General features: G+C 47.5%; 1 protein-coding gene across 1 annotated transcript in view; it reads right to left on the bottom strand.

The window, feature by feature from the left end:
• Nucleotides 1-20,000, bottom strand: part of ngfra (nerve growth factor receptor a (TNFR superfamily, member 16)) — an 88,132-nt gene that overhangs the window by 43,198 nt on the left and 24,934 nt on the right. Inside the window, exons 6-8 of the mRNA XM_076266632.1 lie at nt 13,796-14,155; nt 1,796-2,030; nt 683-921 (exon numbers count right to left, since the gene is read on the bottom strand). Coding sequence (XP_076122747.1) covers nt 683-921; nt 1,796-2,030; nt 13,796-14,155 — 834 coding nt within the window. The remainder of the gene's footprint in view (nt 1-682; nt 922-1,795; nt 2,031-13,795; nt 14,156-20,000) is intronic.

Genomic DNA, 20,000 nt, shown 5'->3' on the forward strand with positions numbered 1-20,000 from the left:
GGGGGATGGCCTCCTTCTAATCAATCATCTCTAAGTCTTTCCCTGCACTGTTTTTGCCATATATGTCAGTGTTCGGTCCATGTATTCGGTCTTGTATATGTTACTGTGTGAGGCTGCATATCGCATCTAGCTGCTTTGTGTGTGTGTGTGTGTGTGTGTGTGTGTGTGTGTATGTTTGTGTGTGCGTGAGTGTTCTGTGTGTGTGTACGTGTGTGTGTGTATGTCACCTCCCAACATTCCAGAGAGGTTTACATCTTGTGCACATGACATGTGCTCTGTCGTCTCATCTGTAACTGTGTACTATCAAAACATGTGTAGACCTACACACACACACACACACACACACACACACACACACACACACACACACACACACACACACACACACACACACACACACAAACACACCAATACCAACAGTCACACATCCCATCAGCAACAGTCCTCATGGTCCTACCTGTTTCCAAGGTCTTAATACAATAACGCCTCATTGGGTGTTTATAATACATCTGAAATGTAGGACAACTGGACAAATTTATGGACAAACTGATCTTAGACTCATGATGGACTTGCTGTTGGATAGAAAAGCATAACTAAAGAAACTACCTGTCTACACACCTAACAGGGAGAACTGGGGAGAGAGCAGTGGTTTAGCTGTTCATCAGTCCAACAGTTCACTCACCTATCTGCTCGGGCGCGTGTGTCTGCATCTGCGTCTGGGAGTGCGACTGCGTGGGTCCCTGCCCTGGGCTCTGCGCCTGCGCCTGGGCCTGCTGGGCCGCCTGCTGCTCCTGCAGGCTCTGGCTGTCCACGGAGATGCCGCTGTCGCTGTGCAGCTTCTCGCCCTCGGGCGACGGCGTCTGGTTGGCTGTGGCGGCGCGGTTGTTGGCCGCCTGCTTGTTCTGCTTGCAGCTGTTCCACCTGCAGGGGATCAAGCAGCCCGGAGAGACCCGGAGAGAACACTGCGTCAGACTGGGATCTAAGGTGGAGTATTACTGACCTGAAGACTCCATGAGTCACTGAATGTAAGTATTTGTGTGACGTAAGTGTCTCAGTGCCTCGCAGACTTTAATGTCCTCTGACAACAGGCTAGATTATTCACATCCAGTGGGAGGCTTACCCAGTGGCAGGGGGAGCTGTTACCAATAGCCTACTGTAGTGATAAAAATAGCTTAGGAAATAAAGATGTTGTGTCTGTGATGGTGAGATATATATAAAAACGTATTTTAGTTAATTCACAGAGTGTGTGTGTGTGTGTGTGTGTGTGTGTGTGTGTGTGTGTGTGTGTGTGTGTGTGTGTGTGTGTGTGTGTGTGTGTGGGTGGGTGGTTGGGTTAGTGGGAAGGGAGTGTAAGTGGGTCAATGTCATGCCCTCTGACAGCACAACTGAATATTTTACCATGTTTCATTGTGCCCCTCCTCCTCCTCCTCCTCCTCCTCCTCCTCCTCCACGCCTCCTCCTCCCTTCATCTCCTCACACACGCTCCCGACACACTTCAGTGGCTAGCCTCTCTCCCTCTCTCCCTCTCTCTCCCTCTCTCTCTCTCTCTCTCTTCTTCATCCTGTCCTTTATTCTATTCTATTCTAATGCGTGTACATGCACATCCCAACTCACATATTCTACTAGCTTCTCACATATACTTATAAATCAATGCTGACGCTGTCATGGATCTACATACACAATATACCTTTTGCCCACATACAGATATGCACACATAAACACACATAAACAACATACATGCAAATATACGTACAGTATATGCCCATTGCCCCTCCGCCTGCTCCCCCCCTCTCACCTCTTGAAGATGATGTAGGCCAGCAGGCCCACCACTACCGCGGCCAGGATGGAGCAGTAGATGGGGATGAGGTTCTCGTTGAAGCCGTGGCCGATGTAGCGCGGCGAACTGGGGTTGGCCGTGGTGGACTCGCCCCCTGGGGTGGGGCTCAGCGAGTCGTCGGGCATCGTCGGGTCGAAATCCGAGGGAAGGAGAGAAAACGTGGGGGTGGGGGGGTAGGTGGGGGCGTTGGGGTCTGTGGGACGAGAGAGAGAGAGAGAGAGAGAGAGAGAGAGAGAGAGAGAGAGAGAAAGAAAGAGAGAGAGAGAGAGAGACAAAAATATCATTAAGACTTTTTGTTTGTTTTTAGACCTCCTTTTTAGCACTAATTTTATTCCTTTCTTCTCTATCTCCTCCATGTTCCTCCTCCCTTACAGGTCAGACTGGCAGACAGGTTGAATGGTTGACTAAGAGCCTTCCCAGAATTGTGTACTGGATGACTGAACCAATTTCTGGACAAACTGAACTTAGGCTCATGATGACCTTCCTGTTAGATAAAAACACATAACTAAAGAAATAATGATGTTGCAGACCTTTGATTAGTAATCGATCTACCTGTCTAGGTACCACACCACACACACAGAACTTCGTGTCAGAGGGCGTTTGGGGTGAAAGCAGTGAGCTCACAAGCTCATGAAAGAAAAGAAGACAAATAGCGGAATATACCCACTCAGGGATGGATTACTGCACGGGCCTACCGGGCCCAGGCCCAGGGGCCCAAGGGGTCAGGGGGCCCTGAAGCCCAAGCCTTTGAATGGAATCATTGCCTCAATATCAACAAATCAGGATGTAGGCTATGAATCTGATTGAATTTAGTATTGGCCATCCCCAAAATGCACCATAATACAGGAAATTACATCAAACAAATTAAAAATGTTCTGGGGGAGGACCCCCAAACCCCCACCCCTCCCACATATACGACAATAAGTGGGGGACCCTTAATACATCTGGGCCCAGGGGCCCGAAAGTTCATAATCCGCCCATGTACCCACTGCAGGTATGGTTGAGAGATGATGAGATTAGTTGACTAAGAGCCTCTCCAGACCATCACCCCCCAGAGGGCAGTCGTCAGCAGAATCCCACTCCTCTCACACCCCTCCCTCACCGTCCAGATGCTCTACAGCCACATTCCCCTTCTTTCTTCCTCCCTCTTCCCCGTGTTAGTATTGATTCGGTGCATTATTTATGCAGGGATACCCCCTCTCCCCGCTTTCTCCCCAGTGGACGCCACTTTGCACTTTCAGGGCCTCATTCCAGATCTCGTGTTGGATCTTCAGGAAGGGCTCTCAAGCTCCTTAGGACTATAATGGTAAAAGGTGGGTGGGGGGGGGGGTATGCTGTGTTGGTGTCCATTGGTGATGACAGGGCTTACATTGTTCCCGTGGGAAAAGCAGTGTGTGACTGTGATGTTTACATGTTTATCATGTAATGCACAGCAGCAACTCATGGGGAAAATTATTGTTTCCTTGCCAAACAAACTGTTAGATAATTTATCTGAATTTGACTAAGATGAGGTCTGATGTGACCATTGAATGTTAAGATTAATGAATAGCACTCTCTGATTCTGATAGCATGTTATAGGGCTCCAGTGCTGAAAATGTTTATGACATGCTATTATTTGTTCAAATTAGGCCCCAAAAACAGATGCACTTCTCCTGTCGCTCCCATCTGCAGAAGCACACTCAACACGACTGCCATCTAAAACCAGACCAGATCGACCCAACCTGTCAGCTGCCGCCACTCTATCAGCCAACCACTTCCTCTCCTCCCCCAGATCTCTTTTCACACTTTCCATCATTCTCTTCCTCTGGCCAACACTGCCACTTCCAGATCTCTTTCCTTCTCACCCCTTCCCTGATGACCTCTCCTCTGCATCTCCTCAACAGTGTTTCTGTCCACCCTTTATAGTCGGTTCCCTACTATGGCACCAACCTCCTGTTGCACACATCACCAACACTCATGGCCACAGCATGCCCTCTCATGATGTCAGTTCACCTATTCCGAGAGATCGTTTGATCTTCCTTAGCACCCTTACTCATTCCTCCTATCTCTCCATCTCAACACCTCTCCATGGAGGAAGCTGGCTGGTTCCAATGAGTCAGCACGACATGTTAACTCCTGTCCTCCTTCCCCATTTCTTCCCTGAGATTAAGTGTGATTCTATCTAAAGCCAAGGTTGTCTGTTCAGTTCCAAGTTCCCTGTGCCATTCTGTCTGCACTGCTGGATACTTGGTTTTGTGCGAATGCATCTGTGTAGCGAGGAATCACGTGTCTGTGATGAGTGCCACACATCGCCGCTTTAAATACGCTCAGTGCCACAACCTGGAGCTTGTTTACTGCACAGAAGCCACTGCTGCACTTTTACAAGGCGTTTGGTGGTTGGGAATCTGCCTGGCGTGCTGGCTGATAAACCCCCCTGTAGTTGCTTGGGCGTGGAGTGGAGGGCTCTGAATGTCGCATGCTTAGACGTCTCGTTCCAGAGAGGACTTGGGGGTCTCGGCGTCCTTCTCCACCAAACCACCGTCGTCCACACAATGGCTCTCTTTATCAGACAGACAACACACTCCTCTCATATGCATGCCTGTGTGTCAGACCTCTCTATCGCTCACTCTTTCTCTCTCTCTTTCTCTCTCTCTTTCTCTCAATCTCTCTTTCTCTTTCACTCTCTCTCAATCTCTCTCCCTCTGTCTCTCTCTCTCTCTCTCCCTCTCTCTCTCTCTCTCTCTCTAACATGTTCTGTACTGCTCTTTTTCCCTCTGTCTTCCCCCCTCTCCCAATCTGCAAGCATGTGTGTGTGTGTGTGTGTGTGTGTGTGTGTGTGTGTGTGTGTGTGTGTGTGCGTGTGTGTGTGTGTGTGTGTCAAGAGACGATAAAAGAGTATGTGAGGGAGGGGGAGGGGTGTGATAATAGGGGGAAGCGGATAGCAGGTCTAAATGAACAGCAGTGTTGCCGTTAAGTGCTCTGATTAGCTGGAGTAATTACACTGCAGCAGGAAAGGCATTCAGCAGGCATGCACGTACACACAGACACACACACACACACACACACACACACACACACATACATACATACACACACACACACACACACACACACACAGAGAGACACATCTTTACATGCACAAAAATAAGACACACACATGCATGATGTTATCTCTCTGCTCTTTGCTTTCCTGCTGCGCTGCAGGAGTGAGGGTTTGATAAATAAGGCAAGAAGAAGAAGAAGAAGAAGAAGAAGAAGAAGGCAAGAAAGGAAGTGCAGAGTGTGCCCAGAGCCAAAGATTGTGGGGTGCTCTGCTCTAAGACCCTGTCCACATTCAGCTAGATAAGTATAAATATGGGTGATTTTTTCTCCGTTAAGCCGTCCACATTATGTGTATTCCGACACTGAAAACTATGCTTTCGAAAATAGCATAGTGTATAGTGAAAATTTAGAGTTTCCGAAAGGTGGAAACTGTGTTGACCAAGATGGCGATCTCTGAGGTGAACAGAGCAGAGAGTGCTGATGTAGCCTGGAAGATGGAGGTGGTTAACACTAGCCTAGATGCTAGTCCGCCCTAGCACAGGCACAGATGCTCTGAGGGCCAGAGGGCTGACAGTGGAGAGGGGTCCCCCATGTAGAGGTCTGCGCGGGACTGATTTTTCAGTCCCGCTCCTGCAATATTCTGTCCCGCTCCCGCATGCTCCCGCATTAATGTGTCATTTTTAGTCCCGCTCCCGCCCGCATCTGTAATATGATGTCCCGCTCCGCTGGTTTGACCAGAGAAAATGGAGGCTAATGCTGCCGATGATATCAGCGAGCCTGAGAGGCCAGTGGGGAAAGAGGCTCCGGTGCGCACAGTGAGGGACACACTGAGGCCGAGACAAGAGGCGATGGGAACAATAATCCCACTGGGGAAACCCCTTCTGACTTTCTGAGACGTGAATGAGGCTTCAACCCTGGCAGAGTGAGACCAGGAGGAGGAGGACAAGCGGGAGGCGCAACCACCACTGTCCAGAAAGCAATAAAAAAATAATTTTGTTTTGGTGACACCTTGATTAATGGCCCTTTCCATTAGACTCGTAAATCATTGTACGCCCACCTGTACATGTACGAATGAATTGCTAGCGCGAACGCTGGGGTTTGTAGTCTTTTTGGGAAGAACATGGATGCCACCAGGGCAGCAGTTGTCTCGTTGGTGCTTGACATTGGTCTAGAAAACGAGAACACGTCCCTCATTCTCCCTTACTGGGTATGGTCAATGTGAATTAATAATAAAAACTTTTTTAAGTAACTCAATTTCGCCTATTTCAATTTCAACAAGTGCTGTCGTGTTTCTCTCGAACCGCGAGGGGCATTAGCAGGAGGCTAGTCATTGTTATTGTTTTGTACTACATGTAGCCTTTAGCTAACCGGCTGGAAAACAAATCGTTACATTGTATTGCACGCACAGCAAGACCCTGCAATGCATGAATTGGTGACCGGATTGAAGCAGCAATGTAATCTAGTGTGTAAGAGCATTGCACATCGACATTAAAATGACCAACACAGTACAAATGCAAAGAAAATACATGTCATCTCATCTCAACTATGGGCACAGCGATGTTTGTCGTAAGGTCGTACGTCCACCTTGGGGTACCCTCGAGTACTCCGAGGTAAAGGGGGCGCGTCTGCGTGAAATGCCGCAAGAAAGCTGGGTAATTTACACTTTCCAACTCGGGCGGCAGATTTACGAGTCTAATAGAAAGGGCCATAACTAGTTGACGCCACTCCACAAATGAATCGTAATGAGCTAGGTTAATGGCCTCCTCTTCCTAATGGTAGGAGGAGGAGGCCATAAAGGTTTGTTGGCAAACCTGCTTTCGAGTAATTGCCTAAAAAGGCCTTTGAGCCTATCCCATTCAAGGTGCAGCAAGCAGGAAGATAAATTCACACCTAGGGACACAAACCCTAGTTTGATGTATATTGGTGAAACATAAGTATACGTTATCATCAGCCAAAATTTGTTTTTAAAAAGCAGAAGGAAAAATAAACAGCTATTAGTACTGGCATAGTGGCGAACATAAATAAGGAGTTAAGAGAAGTAGGCTGGGAGTAGGGTCTAAGACAGCACGCTAATTTGGTTATTAGGGATTTACAAATGGAGGTGTGACTGTGCATCAGTTTAAGTGTTTATTATCATTATTTAAAAATACTGCATAGTACACACACACACACACACACACACACACTTGCACGCACATACACATACACACACCCAGTTATAAGCCAAAACTGAAACAAGTTCTTTAGTTTGGGAAGCTGGGGTATCTGTTAATCTCTTGTGGAAAGAAACTATTGCACTTACGTTTGCAAGGCTGCCAAGTCACACAAGTGCACACACACACACACACACACACACAGACAATTGCTAAGTGTGGTCTCTACAGTAGATCCCTCTGTTATGCAGGGCAAGAACCCAAACACTGATGACAGGACTTCTGCCCTGCCAAGAAATCATGAATAGTATGTCTCTGTTACTCTTTGTTACTGTGCGTGTGTGTGTGTGTGTATGTGTGTGTGTGTGTGTGTGTGTGTGTGTGTGTTTTTGTGTGTGTGTGTGTGTGTGTGTGTGTGTGTGTGTGTGTGTGTGTGTGTGTGTGTGTGTGTGTGTGAGTGCACTTGTATGTATCAGTGAAGAAATTGGCTTGGAGCATTCAGCATATTTGCATGAGAAAGTGGTTGAGCGCATGGGAATGAGCGAGATTTTAAGATTCTGTTTGCACCAGTGTGTGTGTGTGTGTGTGTGTGTGTATGTGTGTGCGTGTGTGTATGTGTGTGTGAGAGAGAGAGAGAGAGTTGGGATGCGTAGGTGCTGCAGTAATGAGTGTGTGGAGGTCATGCTATGTAACCTGAGTGAGGGGTAACTCCATCACTCTTATCGACCCTCGCGGGGAACAGCACAGCACATCTGCTGCATTCCCCTCTCTCCCTCTCTTACTCTCTTCCTCTCTCACTGTCTCAACGCCTTTCTTTTCTTTATCAACCTCTTCTTGTTTCTCTCGTTCTCACTCTTTCCTCTTTAGCCTATCCATTTGGAACCTCTCCGTAATGCATCTGTTGTATTCATCATTACATTCTCGTTGCATCACTCTAGTGGTATACCCTGCACCCAGATCTAGTATCTAGTATACCCTGCACCCATATCTAGTATCTAGTATACCCTGCACCCATATCTAGTATCTAGTATACCCTGCACCCAGATCTAGTATCTAGTATACCCTGCACCCAGATCTAGTATCTAGTATACCCTGCACCCAGATCTAGTATCTAGTATACCCTGCACCCAGATCTAGTATCTAGTATGCCCAGATCTAGTATCTAGTATACCCTGCACCCAGATCTAGTATCTAGTATACCCTGCACCCAGATCTAGTATCTAGTATACCCTGCACCCAGATCTAGTATCTAGTATGCCCAGCTCTAGTATCTAGTATACCCTGCACCCAGATCTAGTATCTAGTATACCCTGCACCCAGATCTAGTATCTAGTATACCCTGCACCCAGATCTAGTACCTAGTATGCCCAGCTCTAGTATCTAGTATACCCTGCACCCAGATCTAGTATCTAGTATACCCTGCACCCAGATCTAGTATCTAGTATACCCTGCACCCAGATCTAGTATCTAGTATGCCCAGCTCTAGTATCTAGTATACCCTGCACCCAGATCTAGTATCTAGTATACCCTGCACCCAGATCTAGTATCTAGTATGCCCAGCTCTAGTATCTAGTATACCCTGCACCCAGATCTAGTATCTAGTATACCCTGCACCCAGATCTAGTATCTAGTATACCCTGCACCCAGATCTAGTATCTAGTATGCCCAGCTCTAGTATCTAGTATACCCTGCACCCAGATCTAGTATCTAGTATACCCTGCACCCAGATCTAGTATCTAGTATACCCTGCACCCAGATCTAGTATCTAGTATGCCCAGCTCTAGTATCTAGTATACCCTGCACCCAGATCTAGTATCTAGTATACCCTGCACCCAGATCTAGTATCTAGTATACCCTGCACCCAGATCTAGTATCTAGTATACCCTGCACCCAGATCTAGTATCTAGTATGCCCAGCTCTAGTATCTAGTATACCCTGCACCCAGATCTAGTAAGTAGTATACCCTGCACCCAGCTCCCCTCATACTTTTGCCTTTCTATACATTTGCTTTCTCATATCTTACATATCATCACACAGTGTCACTCACTAGCTCTATCTTTCTGTCTCTCTCTCTCTCTCTCTCTCTCTCTCTCTCTCTCTCTCTCTCTCTCTCCTACATCCCGTCTCCACTGAAGAAGAGATACTTGAGGTCACAGTCACTTTGCCAGACACACATTCGCTGGTGTGGTTTGACTACGTCTGTTGTGTATCATCCTGCGTAATCCCAGTGTAAGCTATGCTGCTGAACTATGGGGGTCAGCTATGGCAGGGGAACTGTCAGACACATTTTTCTTGTCTTTCAACATTCGAATGGCTCTTGGCTGTTCACAAGGCTTCTTCTGTGACAGAGCTCTGCATTGATGCAGCAGACACTCACACACACACACACACAGAGACACACAAAGACAGATACTTATGCATGCACCCATACAAAGACAGATACACACTGATAGATATACACAGACATATGCACATAAGGTCACGTAGACCACCAGGCCCATGGAAAAGAAAAAAAAGGAAAGCGATTCGATTCACCAGTCTGTCAGAGAGAGAGGGATGGAGAGCGAGAGAGGGATGAAGACTTGAAAGCAAGAAGGCATCAAGAGGGGAAAATGAGACGGAAAACCGCATGGCTGGGGCTGACTGATGGGGGTCAGCCACAGGGGTCACCCTTGCCCTGGCCGCGGCTGCCCGACCTTCCCTTGGGGTGGTCAGCAGAGCAGCAGTGTTGGTGGTGAAGAACTATGAGGAGGAGGAGGAGGAGGAGGAGGAGGGTGCCACACTGGGTGCTTTTGTGTCCCGGCAGCCCGTCTGCTCCTTGCCCAGAGCAGAAGGTTCCAGAAGAAAGTGCCGGTCAGGGCAGGAGGACAGTGGGTGGGGTGGGATGGTAAGGAGTCACGGAGGCAGCGTTCTGGTCGGGCCTGATTTGATTTGGGCCGCTCCCCTCACGGCCAGTCTTTTCATGATGACCCCCCTAATGTGATTTCCACTCACTCAGTCTAATGATGATGGCCCTCTCTCTGGCCAGTGCCAGACCGCCCTCCTGCCATCCACCCATCCATGCATCCATCCCACCCTTGTTCTCTCTCTCTCTCTCTCTTTCTCTCTCTCTCCACCCTTCTTTCTTTTCCTCTGCTCACCCTCTTTCATCGCCTGACCCCCGACGCCCTTTCAATTTGGGTGTTCATGCTGCTGCTCTTCTCCTTTCTTCACTTTTCACTGTTCAGTCTGGAATGGGCTTTGCTATGTCTTGTTGTTCTCTCCCTTTCTCTCTGGCATGGGGATGTCTGTGCTTTTGGGCGTGGGGATGTAAGTGGGTGCAAGTTGCTCTAGAACAAGAGAATGTGTAATTATCCACATCTGCACATGCAAATACAAATGTGTGTTTGCGATTAAAAGAATGTGTGTGTGCGTGTGCATGTGCATTTGTGTGTGTGCGTGTGTTTGCGTGCATGCATGTATTGTGTGTGTGTGTGTGTGTGTGTGTGTGCATTTATCTATGTAAGACTCTGTGTGTGTGTGTGTGTGTGTGTGTGTGTGTGTGTGTGTGTGTGTGTGTGTGTGTGTGTGTGTGTGTGTGTGTGCGTGCGTGCGCATGCATGCGTGTATCTGTATCAGTGTGTGTGAGAGAGAGTGAGAGTATGTGTGAGTGTGTTCCTGTGTGTGAGTGTGTGTGTGAGTGTGAGTGTGAGTGTGTGTGTGTGTGTGTGTGTGTGTGTGTGTGTGTGTGAGTGTGTGTGAGTGTGTGTGAGTGTGAGTGTGAGTGTGTGTGAGTGTTCCTGTGTGTGAGTGTGAGTGTGTGAGTGTGTGTGAGTGTGTTCCTGTGTGTGTGTGTGAGTGTGTGAGTGTGTGTGAGTGTGTTCCTGTGTGTGTGTGTGTGTGAGTGTGTGTGTGTGTGAGTGTGAGTGTGTGTGTGTGTGTGTATGAGAATCCGAGAGCTCCGCTGCCTCGCTGTGTATCTTTAAGTTGTTATCAGTAAGTCTCCCTCCCTCTCCTGGAGGAGGACAGCTCTCTAAGCCCTGGCAGATTTATCTCCTCCATCTGCCTCCACTCCTATCCACCACGCGGATCGACCACACGGGAAAGGTGCTGACAGATCTCCACAAAACCGTGGCAACGCACTACAGCTGAGCAGCACCTGAGTGTGAGCTGGCCGAGGCCCCAGGATACAGAACATGGGGAACATGCAGAACCTGTCTGACCCCCCCCGCCCCCCAACACACACAAACACACACAAACATACACACCCACACATATGAAATTGTCTCAGGTACATGGGGGAATATGAAAGAAAGTTGTCTGCCTCTAAACCTAATGTCAACAGCCAGCGGCATGATGAAAGCCAAAAGCTTTTGATTTTCCAAAGAAACCAAAGGGTGGTAAAGTTGTGTATCACATCCTGTATTGATTTCAGACCTTGAATAAATACATCAAATATAACCCGGTTGGCTAACAGAATCAAACCTGCAGGTCGTTCTGTCTCCCAGGCCTTGCTAAAAAAAAACATGGCTTCCGCTGAAATTCCACATTAAATGGCTCCATAACGTGCTGCATAACTCTCCAGTTCCTCTCCATAACCACCATACAGCCGAGCGAGAGGTCTGCTACTGATACCTCCCCTCCAGTCAGACATCCCATCACTGAGGCCAAGCCGAGGAGCCGACACACTCCTGTCATGGTCCACAAAGAGTCCTCCTGGCCCCCTTCCTGACCAAGTTAGTACTGCCCTCGGGCCAACCACACAGTCCCTGAGTGCAGGGCTGAGGAGAGGGGATGCACACACACACACACATACACATACACACACACACACACACACATACACACACACACACACACACATACACACACACACACACATACACACACAGACACACACACACTCCTGCCAGGGCTCCTAAAGGCTGTGTGTCTAATCCATTGACATGGTGTATTTCACAGCACATTCTCCTGGGGAAGAGGAAGTGGCTAGGCAATAGTTTATGACTATTGAAATGTAATCAGCAAAGATATTTGGTTTCCACCTCATATGTATTCAGTATCCTGTTATATACTAGGAATGTCTTAAACTCAATGTCTCCCACCTTGATTTTGACTTAATTCGATCTCGAAAATATCTTCTTTGCATTACAACAATATATTCATAAGAAATGCAATCAGCAAAGATATTAGATTGCAAAGATATTAGATTGCCAAAATGTCAGTAGCAAGATGTCAGTATCAGTGTTGTCCACTTTCTTACGGGTGCTTTACACCTTCACGGTCTCATGCATTTTGAACAGGTCCTATTTATTGTTTTCTCATTTAACAAACAATATTTTGTAAGTGTCTTCGGACAAGCGCTGGGCCTCTTCTCCTACCCGAGTCCATCACTAGACTTCCCCTGTATAAACCTTTTCCCCTGTATAAACCTTTTCCCCGTATAAACCTTTTCCACTGTATAAACCTTTTCCCCGTATAAACGTTAACCAACACACAGGTGCTTAACATAAACAATGCACACGGGCCCAAGCTCCAGTCTTTCATCTGCCATCACCCCAGCTAACTTCACTGGGAGCCATCTTTTCCATGTCCAAGCCCTTTGGCACATGTTTACCCACTGTAGGTTTACATTGGTGTCTTCAGACACAAACCTTCCCTTGGCCTCAGAGCCAGCGCCTGCGTAAGGGAGGGGTTGTGTTGTGCTGCTCCATGGACATTTCTCCCTTGGCCTCTCACCTCTGCGAGTGGCCGCGCTGCACAGTGACATTCTGCAGCCTGACATCTTGACCCCGAGTGTTAGAACAGACACATGTGGAAGTGACCCCTGTTGACCTCTTGAACTCACGAAGGGTCAGGCAAACACAGGGATTAAGTCCGTAACCTCAGCCAGGGACTCTTTAAAGACCTCTATTTAGACACACAGCAGTGCCAGACTCCTGAAGAGGCAGACTGGGTGAACTTGAATTAACTTTAAATAATCTTTCACCTATCTTACTATCAGGTCTGTAGATCTAATGCATATACATTTTCCATTTGTCTACATGCAAGTAAACACACTTATCTTCTTTATGCCAGATCATGAAATTAATGGGGGGAAATGAGACTACCATATATATGCTATGGTGCACATTCATTTTGTTCCCGTGGATGTGTGTGAGTGCCAGTCCGGCGCTAAGCATGATGGATGCTTTGTGGTTTTATCAGTCTGCCAGGGCCTTGGGCTGCCCTCCTTTATGAGATGGCTCCTACATTATTTAGCGCAACTTCAATCACAGACACTTTCTGCCTGGTGTGGGTAAACATTCAGCGCTTCCTGTTCAATTTGCCATTGATTGTTCACAGCCACAACCGGCACAAGGTGTCCTATATATTTTGTACGCTATTGTTGTTGCTGCTGAGGCTGCTGCTGACTTCGGCTGGCTCCCAGGACCAGAGTTTGTGAGTCTGCGTGTGTGTGTGTGTATGTGTGTGTGTTTCTGCTCGTGTCACTGTGACTGTGTGCTTATGACAGATGGTGTTAGAGGGATAATTGAGGAGTGTGTGTGTGTGTGTGTGTGTGTGTGTGTGTGTTTCTGTGTTTCTGTGTGTGTGTGTATTTGAGGGTATGATTCTTTATTATGTCTGTCTTAGGTAGAACTCGCTTGTGCATGCCTATGAATACACTGGATGTGTATAAAGAAAATAGCATCAGGCTTGTCAGTGACATACAGTACATCTGTCCATGTTACATGAACACAATCACATGTATTTCAGCCATACTGTACATGGGTGTATGTATGTATTAGTAAATACGGGTACTTGCCGTGGCAAATGGCGTCAATCTCAGGCGTGCAGTTGCGCATCAGCACCTCGTTGTCCTCGCAGATAGTGCAGGGCAGGCAGGGGTCAAGCGAGCTGTCGTGCTGCGAGTACGAGCTGTCCAGGCACGGCTCGCATACCGTGTCGCGGTGGTGGTCGCAGCCCGACAGCACGCCCTCGCCGCGCGGGCACACCGTGCATGGCTCACAGTGACCCGACATCGGCCCCAGGAAGAAGCCGTAGTCGCAGACGCACATGGCGTCGTTGGAGTCCGTGCAGGGCGTCAGCATGCGCATCATGCCCAGGCACTCGGTGCAGGTTTTGCAAGGCTCTGTGTGGCTGTACGTCTCTGAGTAGGTCTCGCCTGGACAGAGAGAAAGAGTGTGTATGCGGGGAGAGATAGAGAGGGAGAGAGAAAGAGAGAGTAATTTGAGAGCAAGTTAAACAATAAAACTGAGAAAATACAAAAAGGGAGACAGAGAGTCTTGAATTTTAAATTGTACAAGTGCTCATTTCAACTCCTCATAAAAAGATACAAAATGTCTTCAAATGATCTAAAACCTCTTCAAAGAGAGGTATTGATCTGCTTATCTTATCTCGACAGCCATTCAACAGTCACTCTCTGCATTCTGAAATGGTTGAACTGGAGTGCAGAGAAGCGAGGGATGATGCCAGAGAGAAACATGTGTTGGGAGGAACAGCAGAAGAAGTGGAGGGGGAGAGGGATGGAGGGAGGCTAGTAAACAGGATAGGAGTGGATAATCACATTTATCATGTCTACTGAATGCTACTGCCACTGGGAACAATGATCTGATTGTCATTGCGGAAAGACACAGCTCTCCTCTTTCTCTTTCACCTCATAGCTATCCTGTGTGTGTGTGTGTGTGTGTGTGTGTGTGTGTGTGTGTGTGTGTGTGTGTGTGTGTGTGTGTGTGTGTGTGTGTGTGTGTGTGTCTGTTGGTCTCTGTGTGTGTGTGTGTGTGTGTGTGTGCGTGAGTGTTTGTGTATGTGTGTGTGTGTATGTGTATGTGTATGTGTATGTGTATGTGTATGTGTATGTGTATGTGTATGTGTATGTGTATGTGTATGTGTATGTGTATGTGTATGTGTATGTGTATGTGTATATGTGCATGTGCATGTGCATGTGCATGTGTATGTGAAATGTGTATGTGAAATGTGTATGTGAAATGTGTATGTGTTTGTAATGTATATGTGTATGAGCACATGTCCTTGTGTGTGCGTGTGTGTGTATGTGCTTGTGTGTGTGTGTGTGTGTGCGTGTGTGTGTATGTGCTTGTGTGTAGACAAAAGTCTGTTGAGCTCATTATCACATTGATCTGCGAGCAGCAGTAGCGAGAGGATTCCCCTTCTTAACACAGCAGCGGAATACAAATACACAGCTGCCCTGCGCTCCCTGCCTCCCCGGGAACACACCGAGAGCCTCCGAACAGAAAACAGTCCCCAGCAGTTTAAATCCTCTTTCTCTCTCTTTCTCTTTCTCTCTCTCTCTCTCTCTCTCTCTCTCTCTCTCTCTCTCTCTCTCTCTCTCTCTCTGTCTCGTCGTACTGGCCTAAACCACAACTATAAAAGGCTCTTACAGGCTTAGTGGAAACTATACATGCATAGTACTGTATGTATACAAACACATGTATGTTTATCCTCCTGACCCCACCGACTGTGCTCTGACCAGAGGCAATGTCTTTTTTCCCACACATGTTCCACCCTGCTTTCAAAACTAAAACCACCTGCTGGCCTACTGGGATCCGGGAGACATGCTTATGGCAGGCCTACAGTACGCACTGGAAGGTCAGCTAATGCACCATCTGCTAAAGATGCACAGTTTAGGCGCCGAAGGCGATAAGTGCTCCAACAAGCTTTCCAACAAACTTCACAAGTTTCACACCCTTGCTGGTGTGCTCATCACACACACACACAAACAAACACACACACACACACACACACACACACACACACACACACACACACACACACACACACACACACACACACACACACACACACACACACACACACCATTCCTTTGTCATGTAGTTACTATTCTGTAGTATAGTCTCTCTATGCCTGAAGTGTAGTTACTATTCTGTGTTTGTATATATGAACAAGCTTTCCCCTACTGTATTGTACAGTATTCACACACACATACAGTATCCTTTGTGTAAAACAAGGGTAACCGCTGTGACTCCTGACTGCTCCACTAATTACCCGACACTGCTTTTCACCTCAGGCTCTGTGAGCTCTCTCTCTCTCTCTCTCTCTCTCTCTCTGCTGAGCACAATCATTTTGAGGGATTACATTATTCTAGCTAAACTCCAGTTTCCTCATAAAAGAGACATCAGCTCTGGGCAGACCCCAGCTTCCGACACCGGCGGCCTCTGGCATTTATGACAGAGTGAGGTTATTCTGGAGCATTAGATTGGGATGGGGGGCTTGGGGTGGGTGTTCTCCTGGGATTCTCTCAATATTGCACAGCAGACACATACACTCACTGTCCTATGGAATCATATTCAGATAGAATTGGAGGGCCGCTAAATAATTCAGAGGTGTGTGTCTGTGAGAGGATGATGGAGCGGGATGGTTACGGCAAGGGGGGTGGGTAGGGAGGGAGGGAGGGAGAGAGGATGTGCCCCCGAAAACGCCCTGCTTTGCCCTGGAGGAAGCCACTGTCGGGGTGACAGGGCATTGGAGTTTTGGGGGGTCTGGAGGTGACACAGAAGCCTTTCCTGTTTGTGTAGGGGTGGCAGATGGCTAACCACCTTCACATTCCCCAGAACCTTTGTTGCCTTGGAGCTTGTTGTGATTTCAAAAACAATAGGGAATGTAGTAGACATACAAGCAGTGGGTATGAGTGTGTCAGCCAAGGTAAACACACACACACACACACACACACACACACACACACACACACACACACACACACACACACACACACACACACACACACACACACACACACACACACACACACACACACACACACACACACACACACACACACACACACACTTGACATTCAAATGAGCATGTCAATGACAATGACAGAGAGTGTGAGCTTGTGAATGCAAGTTCTGGCCTGTATGTGTGTGTGTGACCTGTTGTGAGTGGAAAGACAGGGAGTGAAAAGGGATGTGTACAGACAGTAATGGGTGGCAAGTGTTTGGCTAAACTAAATATTACTTGTGTGAAAAGCCCTGTGGCACAGTCCCAGCTCTCTATCCCTCTTTCGCTCTCTCTCTTTCTCCGTCTCATATACCCCCACTCCAAGATGTATTCAACAAACTCTTGTACTTTCTCTCCCTCCATCTTCCTCTCTCTCTCTCTCTCTCTCTCTCTCTTTCTCTTCTTTACACAAAACATTCAAAATTCATTATGAGCCGGCCCAGCTGCGCCGGTGGTGCTAAGAACAAAGCCTGGCACTGTTGTCTCTAAATCGTGCCGAGTTTGGCACAGCCGTCGCACAAACATCGGATTTCGCCACGGGTGCTTCCAAGGATGTCATCTGCACAGCAGGAGAGCAGTGGTAGAACAGTCGAAGGGGGTGAGTGTGGTCGTGGGGGGGTAGGGGGTGGCGAACAAATCACTGCTCGCATCTAGTTAAACACGTAACTCATCGAGGACAGCACTGTTTACAAGCCAATTAGAGAACAAACTGTGACTCATTCAAACACATTAGATGCGCGCGACAGCAACTGTCACATTTAAATCCACCACGTTTTATACTTTTTACGCCAGGAAGGAGGGGGGAGGGGAGCATTGTGTAAACAGCATGGCTCATACTCAAAACTCTTGAGCTCAAGGATAAGTTCAATTACTGTAAAATCAGGAATTCCTGGTACATACAGTAATGACATATCAGGGGTAGTAGTGACATCACCTGAGCATATCCTGACCAACTCACTATATAAGGAGGGTGCAACAGTTGCCTCTAACTTGTCATTGGCTTCGACCCCATGACCTTTAACTTGCCCTCTCTTCTCTTTTCTACCAGGAGAGATCAACAGGCAGGAGACACACCGGTGTCCATTACGTGTGTAGTGTGTATTGCGTTTGCATGAGTGTGTGGAGCGGCGTGTAAGCAGCCACTCGTGTGTGTGTGGGCGGGCAGGAGAGGCAGCATGGTGAGAAAATGTGCGGCGCCCTCAGATCTAATTGCCACCACCTGTGGGATCCAAAAAGCATTGTTTTCCCTTTCGCCCGTCGGCCCTGTAAGCAGAGGCAGGCAAATGGAACCGCAGGAGAGCGTGACATTGACGGAGTGCCGGGGTTCGGCGGGGGTTGGGGATAAATGGCGAAGCCCTCTGGTGTTGGTTTTTTTTTATGAGTCAGCCTGGACGCTCAGCTCCCCACCATTCTCATCAGTCTTCAGTGAGAGGAGACTTGGGGAGGTGGGAGGCCCGGCCTAATTGAACCAGCATCCATTAATCCCCCGGTAGACTCAATGTGTAAACAAAGCTAAACATGACCATATGCAATGAGTAGGGGACAGACCGAGAGAGAGAGAGAGAGAAAGAGAGAGAGAGAGAGAGAGAGAGAGAGAGGGAGAAAGATAGAGAGAGAGGGTAGGAATGAGGAAAAGAAGATGATTTTTCTCCGTAAATAAACTCGCCCTCGGGTGCACTATTATGTCTCTGTGTCCGGCGAGATTTCACTGCTACACCAATTTCACAAAGCAAACCCAACCCCACCAACCATACACCTCTACAAACACCGTCTGTGAAACTGGCAGCACGGCTCCCACACCACCATCAACCTCCACCCTGCTTCTGCTCTAGTCTCCTGTTTGCTGATGGCTCCATTTGATGTGTGTTTGTACTGAGGATGCGGTCCATGGCTGTATGCTCTGCTCTTCAGAGACACATAATCCATTTACCCTCTGGAGCAGAGCATGGTGGAAATAAAGCACATGCCTCCACTGTCTTCTTGGACAGACACACACATCTTTACGGCCACGCCCGCCCAATCTATACGGCCCACTTTAAATAATGAAACCAGCCAAGCAGGATGGACTCGTCTTGTCTAGCACAGAAGGCACAGACAGGAGCAGGAACTGTAGCAGTGGAAGAGGACTTAACAGAGGAGAGAGAAAAACAGGATCTATTTGTGAACCAAAAAAAGTCAATTCAGCTACTTATCCCTCTTCTCTTTTTCCACCACGTCTCTCTCTCTCTCTCTCTCTCTCTCTCTCTCTCTCTCTCTCTCTCTCTCTTTATCTCACAAGTGTTTCTCATCCCTGTTTCTGGCATGAAAAATGCATGTGAAGATGCACACTGCTGTGGCTGCTCTTCCATGGGATCAGCACATTTGACCTGTGAACTGCAAACTAGAGTCCATTTGTGAAGTTGTACAGTGATCTGTCATCTTTTGCCTCATCAGCAACGCTGGTAGTCACAGACACGCTCTCAGGCGGCCAGCCTTGGAGCTGTCAGATTGATCTTAATTACACTCAGAGGAACATTCATTAGCTCTATCTCAACTGCCATTACAATTACACAACAGATTACACAGGCTGGATAGTGCTGGATACCAGCAGAAGGTTCTAAAACTGACAATCTTATTGTAGAAAAGCTGACAATTTCTGTCTGTCCGTTTGTCTGTTTATCCATCTATCTATCTATCTATCTATCTATCTATCTATCTATCTATCTATCTATCTATCTATCTATCTATCTATCTATCAATCCATTAGTCTGTCCCTCCATCTATCCCTTTATTGTTTTTTAGCGGTTTGGCCCCTTTTGACATCTCCATCTTTCTTTTACAGCTTTCTCCTAATGACCAGCCATTCAGCCTGCACCACATCTCTTATCTCATGCATTACAGTAAACTTCAGGAAGAACCTGAAGCTCTGGCTTAGCTCAGTGCAGTTATTATTGCCACACTCCACTTCCTCTATCAACTATGAGAACTATAATGGCCACTGCGATTAGAGCATTAAACAATAAATACGGTCAGATCCTGTGCTGATTACAGTAATGCACACTAGCAGACATAAACACACACACACACACACACACACCTACTCACACTATACATACTGTAACACACATAGGCTTCAATTCCTATTTCTGTTCTAATTTTAGTTGACATCACACAGATTTGTGAGATGGTGTCCTTTCTCTATATACACTGGCTACCATCAACCTTTGCTTTGTTTTTACAGTCACCTGATCTGGCCACTGCCATCCGCTTTC

Source organism: Alosa pseudoharengus, unplaced genomic scaffold (genome assembly GCF_046254945.1).
Source record: "Alosa pseudoharengus isolate Yale_2024_CS ecotype anadromous, Long Island Sound unplaced genomic scaffold, YU_APseudo_1.1 YU_APseudo_1.1_scf_4, whole genome shotgun sequence".
Taxonomy (NCBI): Eukaryota; Metazoa; Chordata; class Actinopteri; order Clupeiformes; family Clupeidae; genus Alosa; species Alosa pseudoharengus.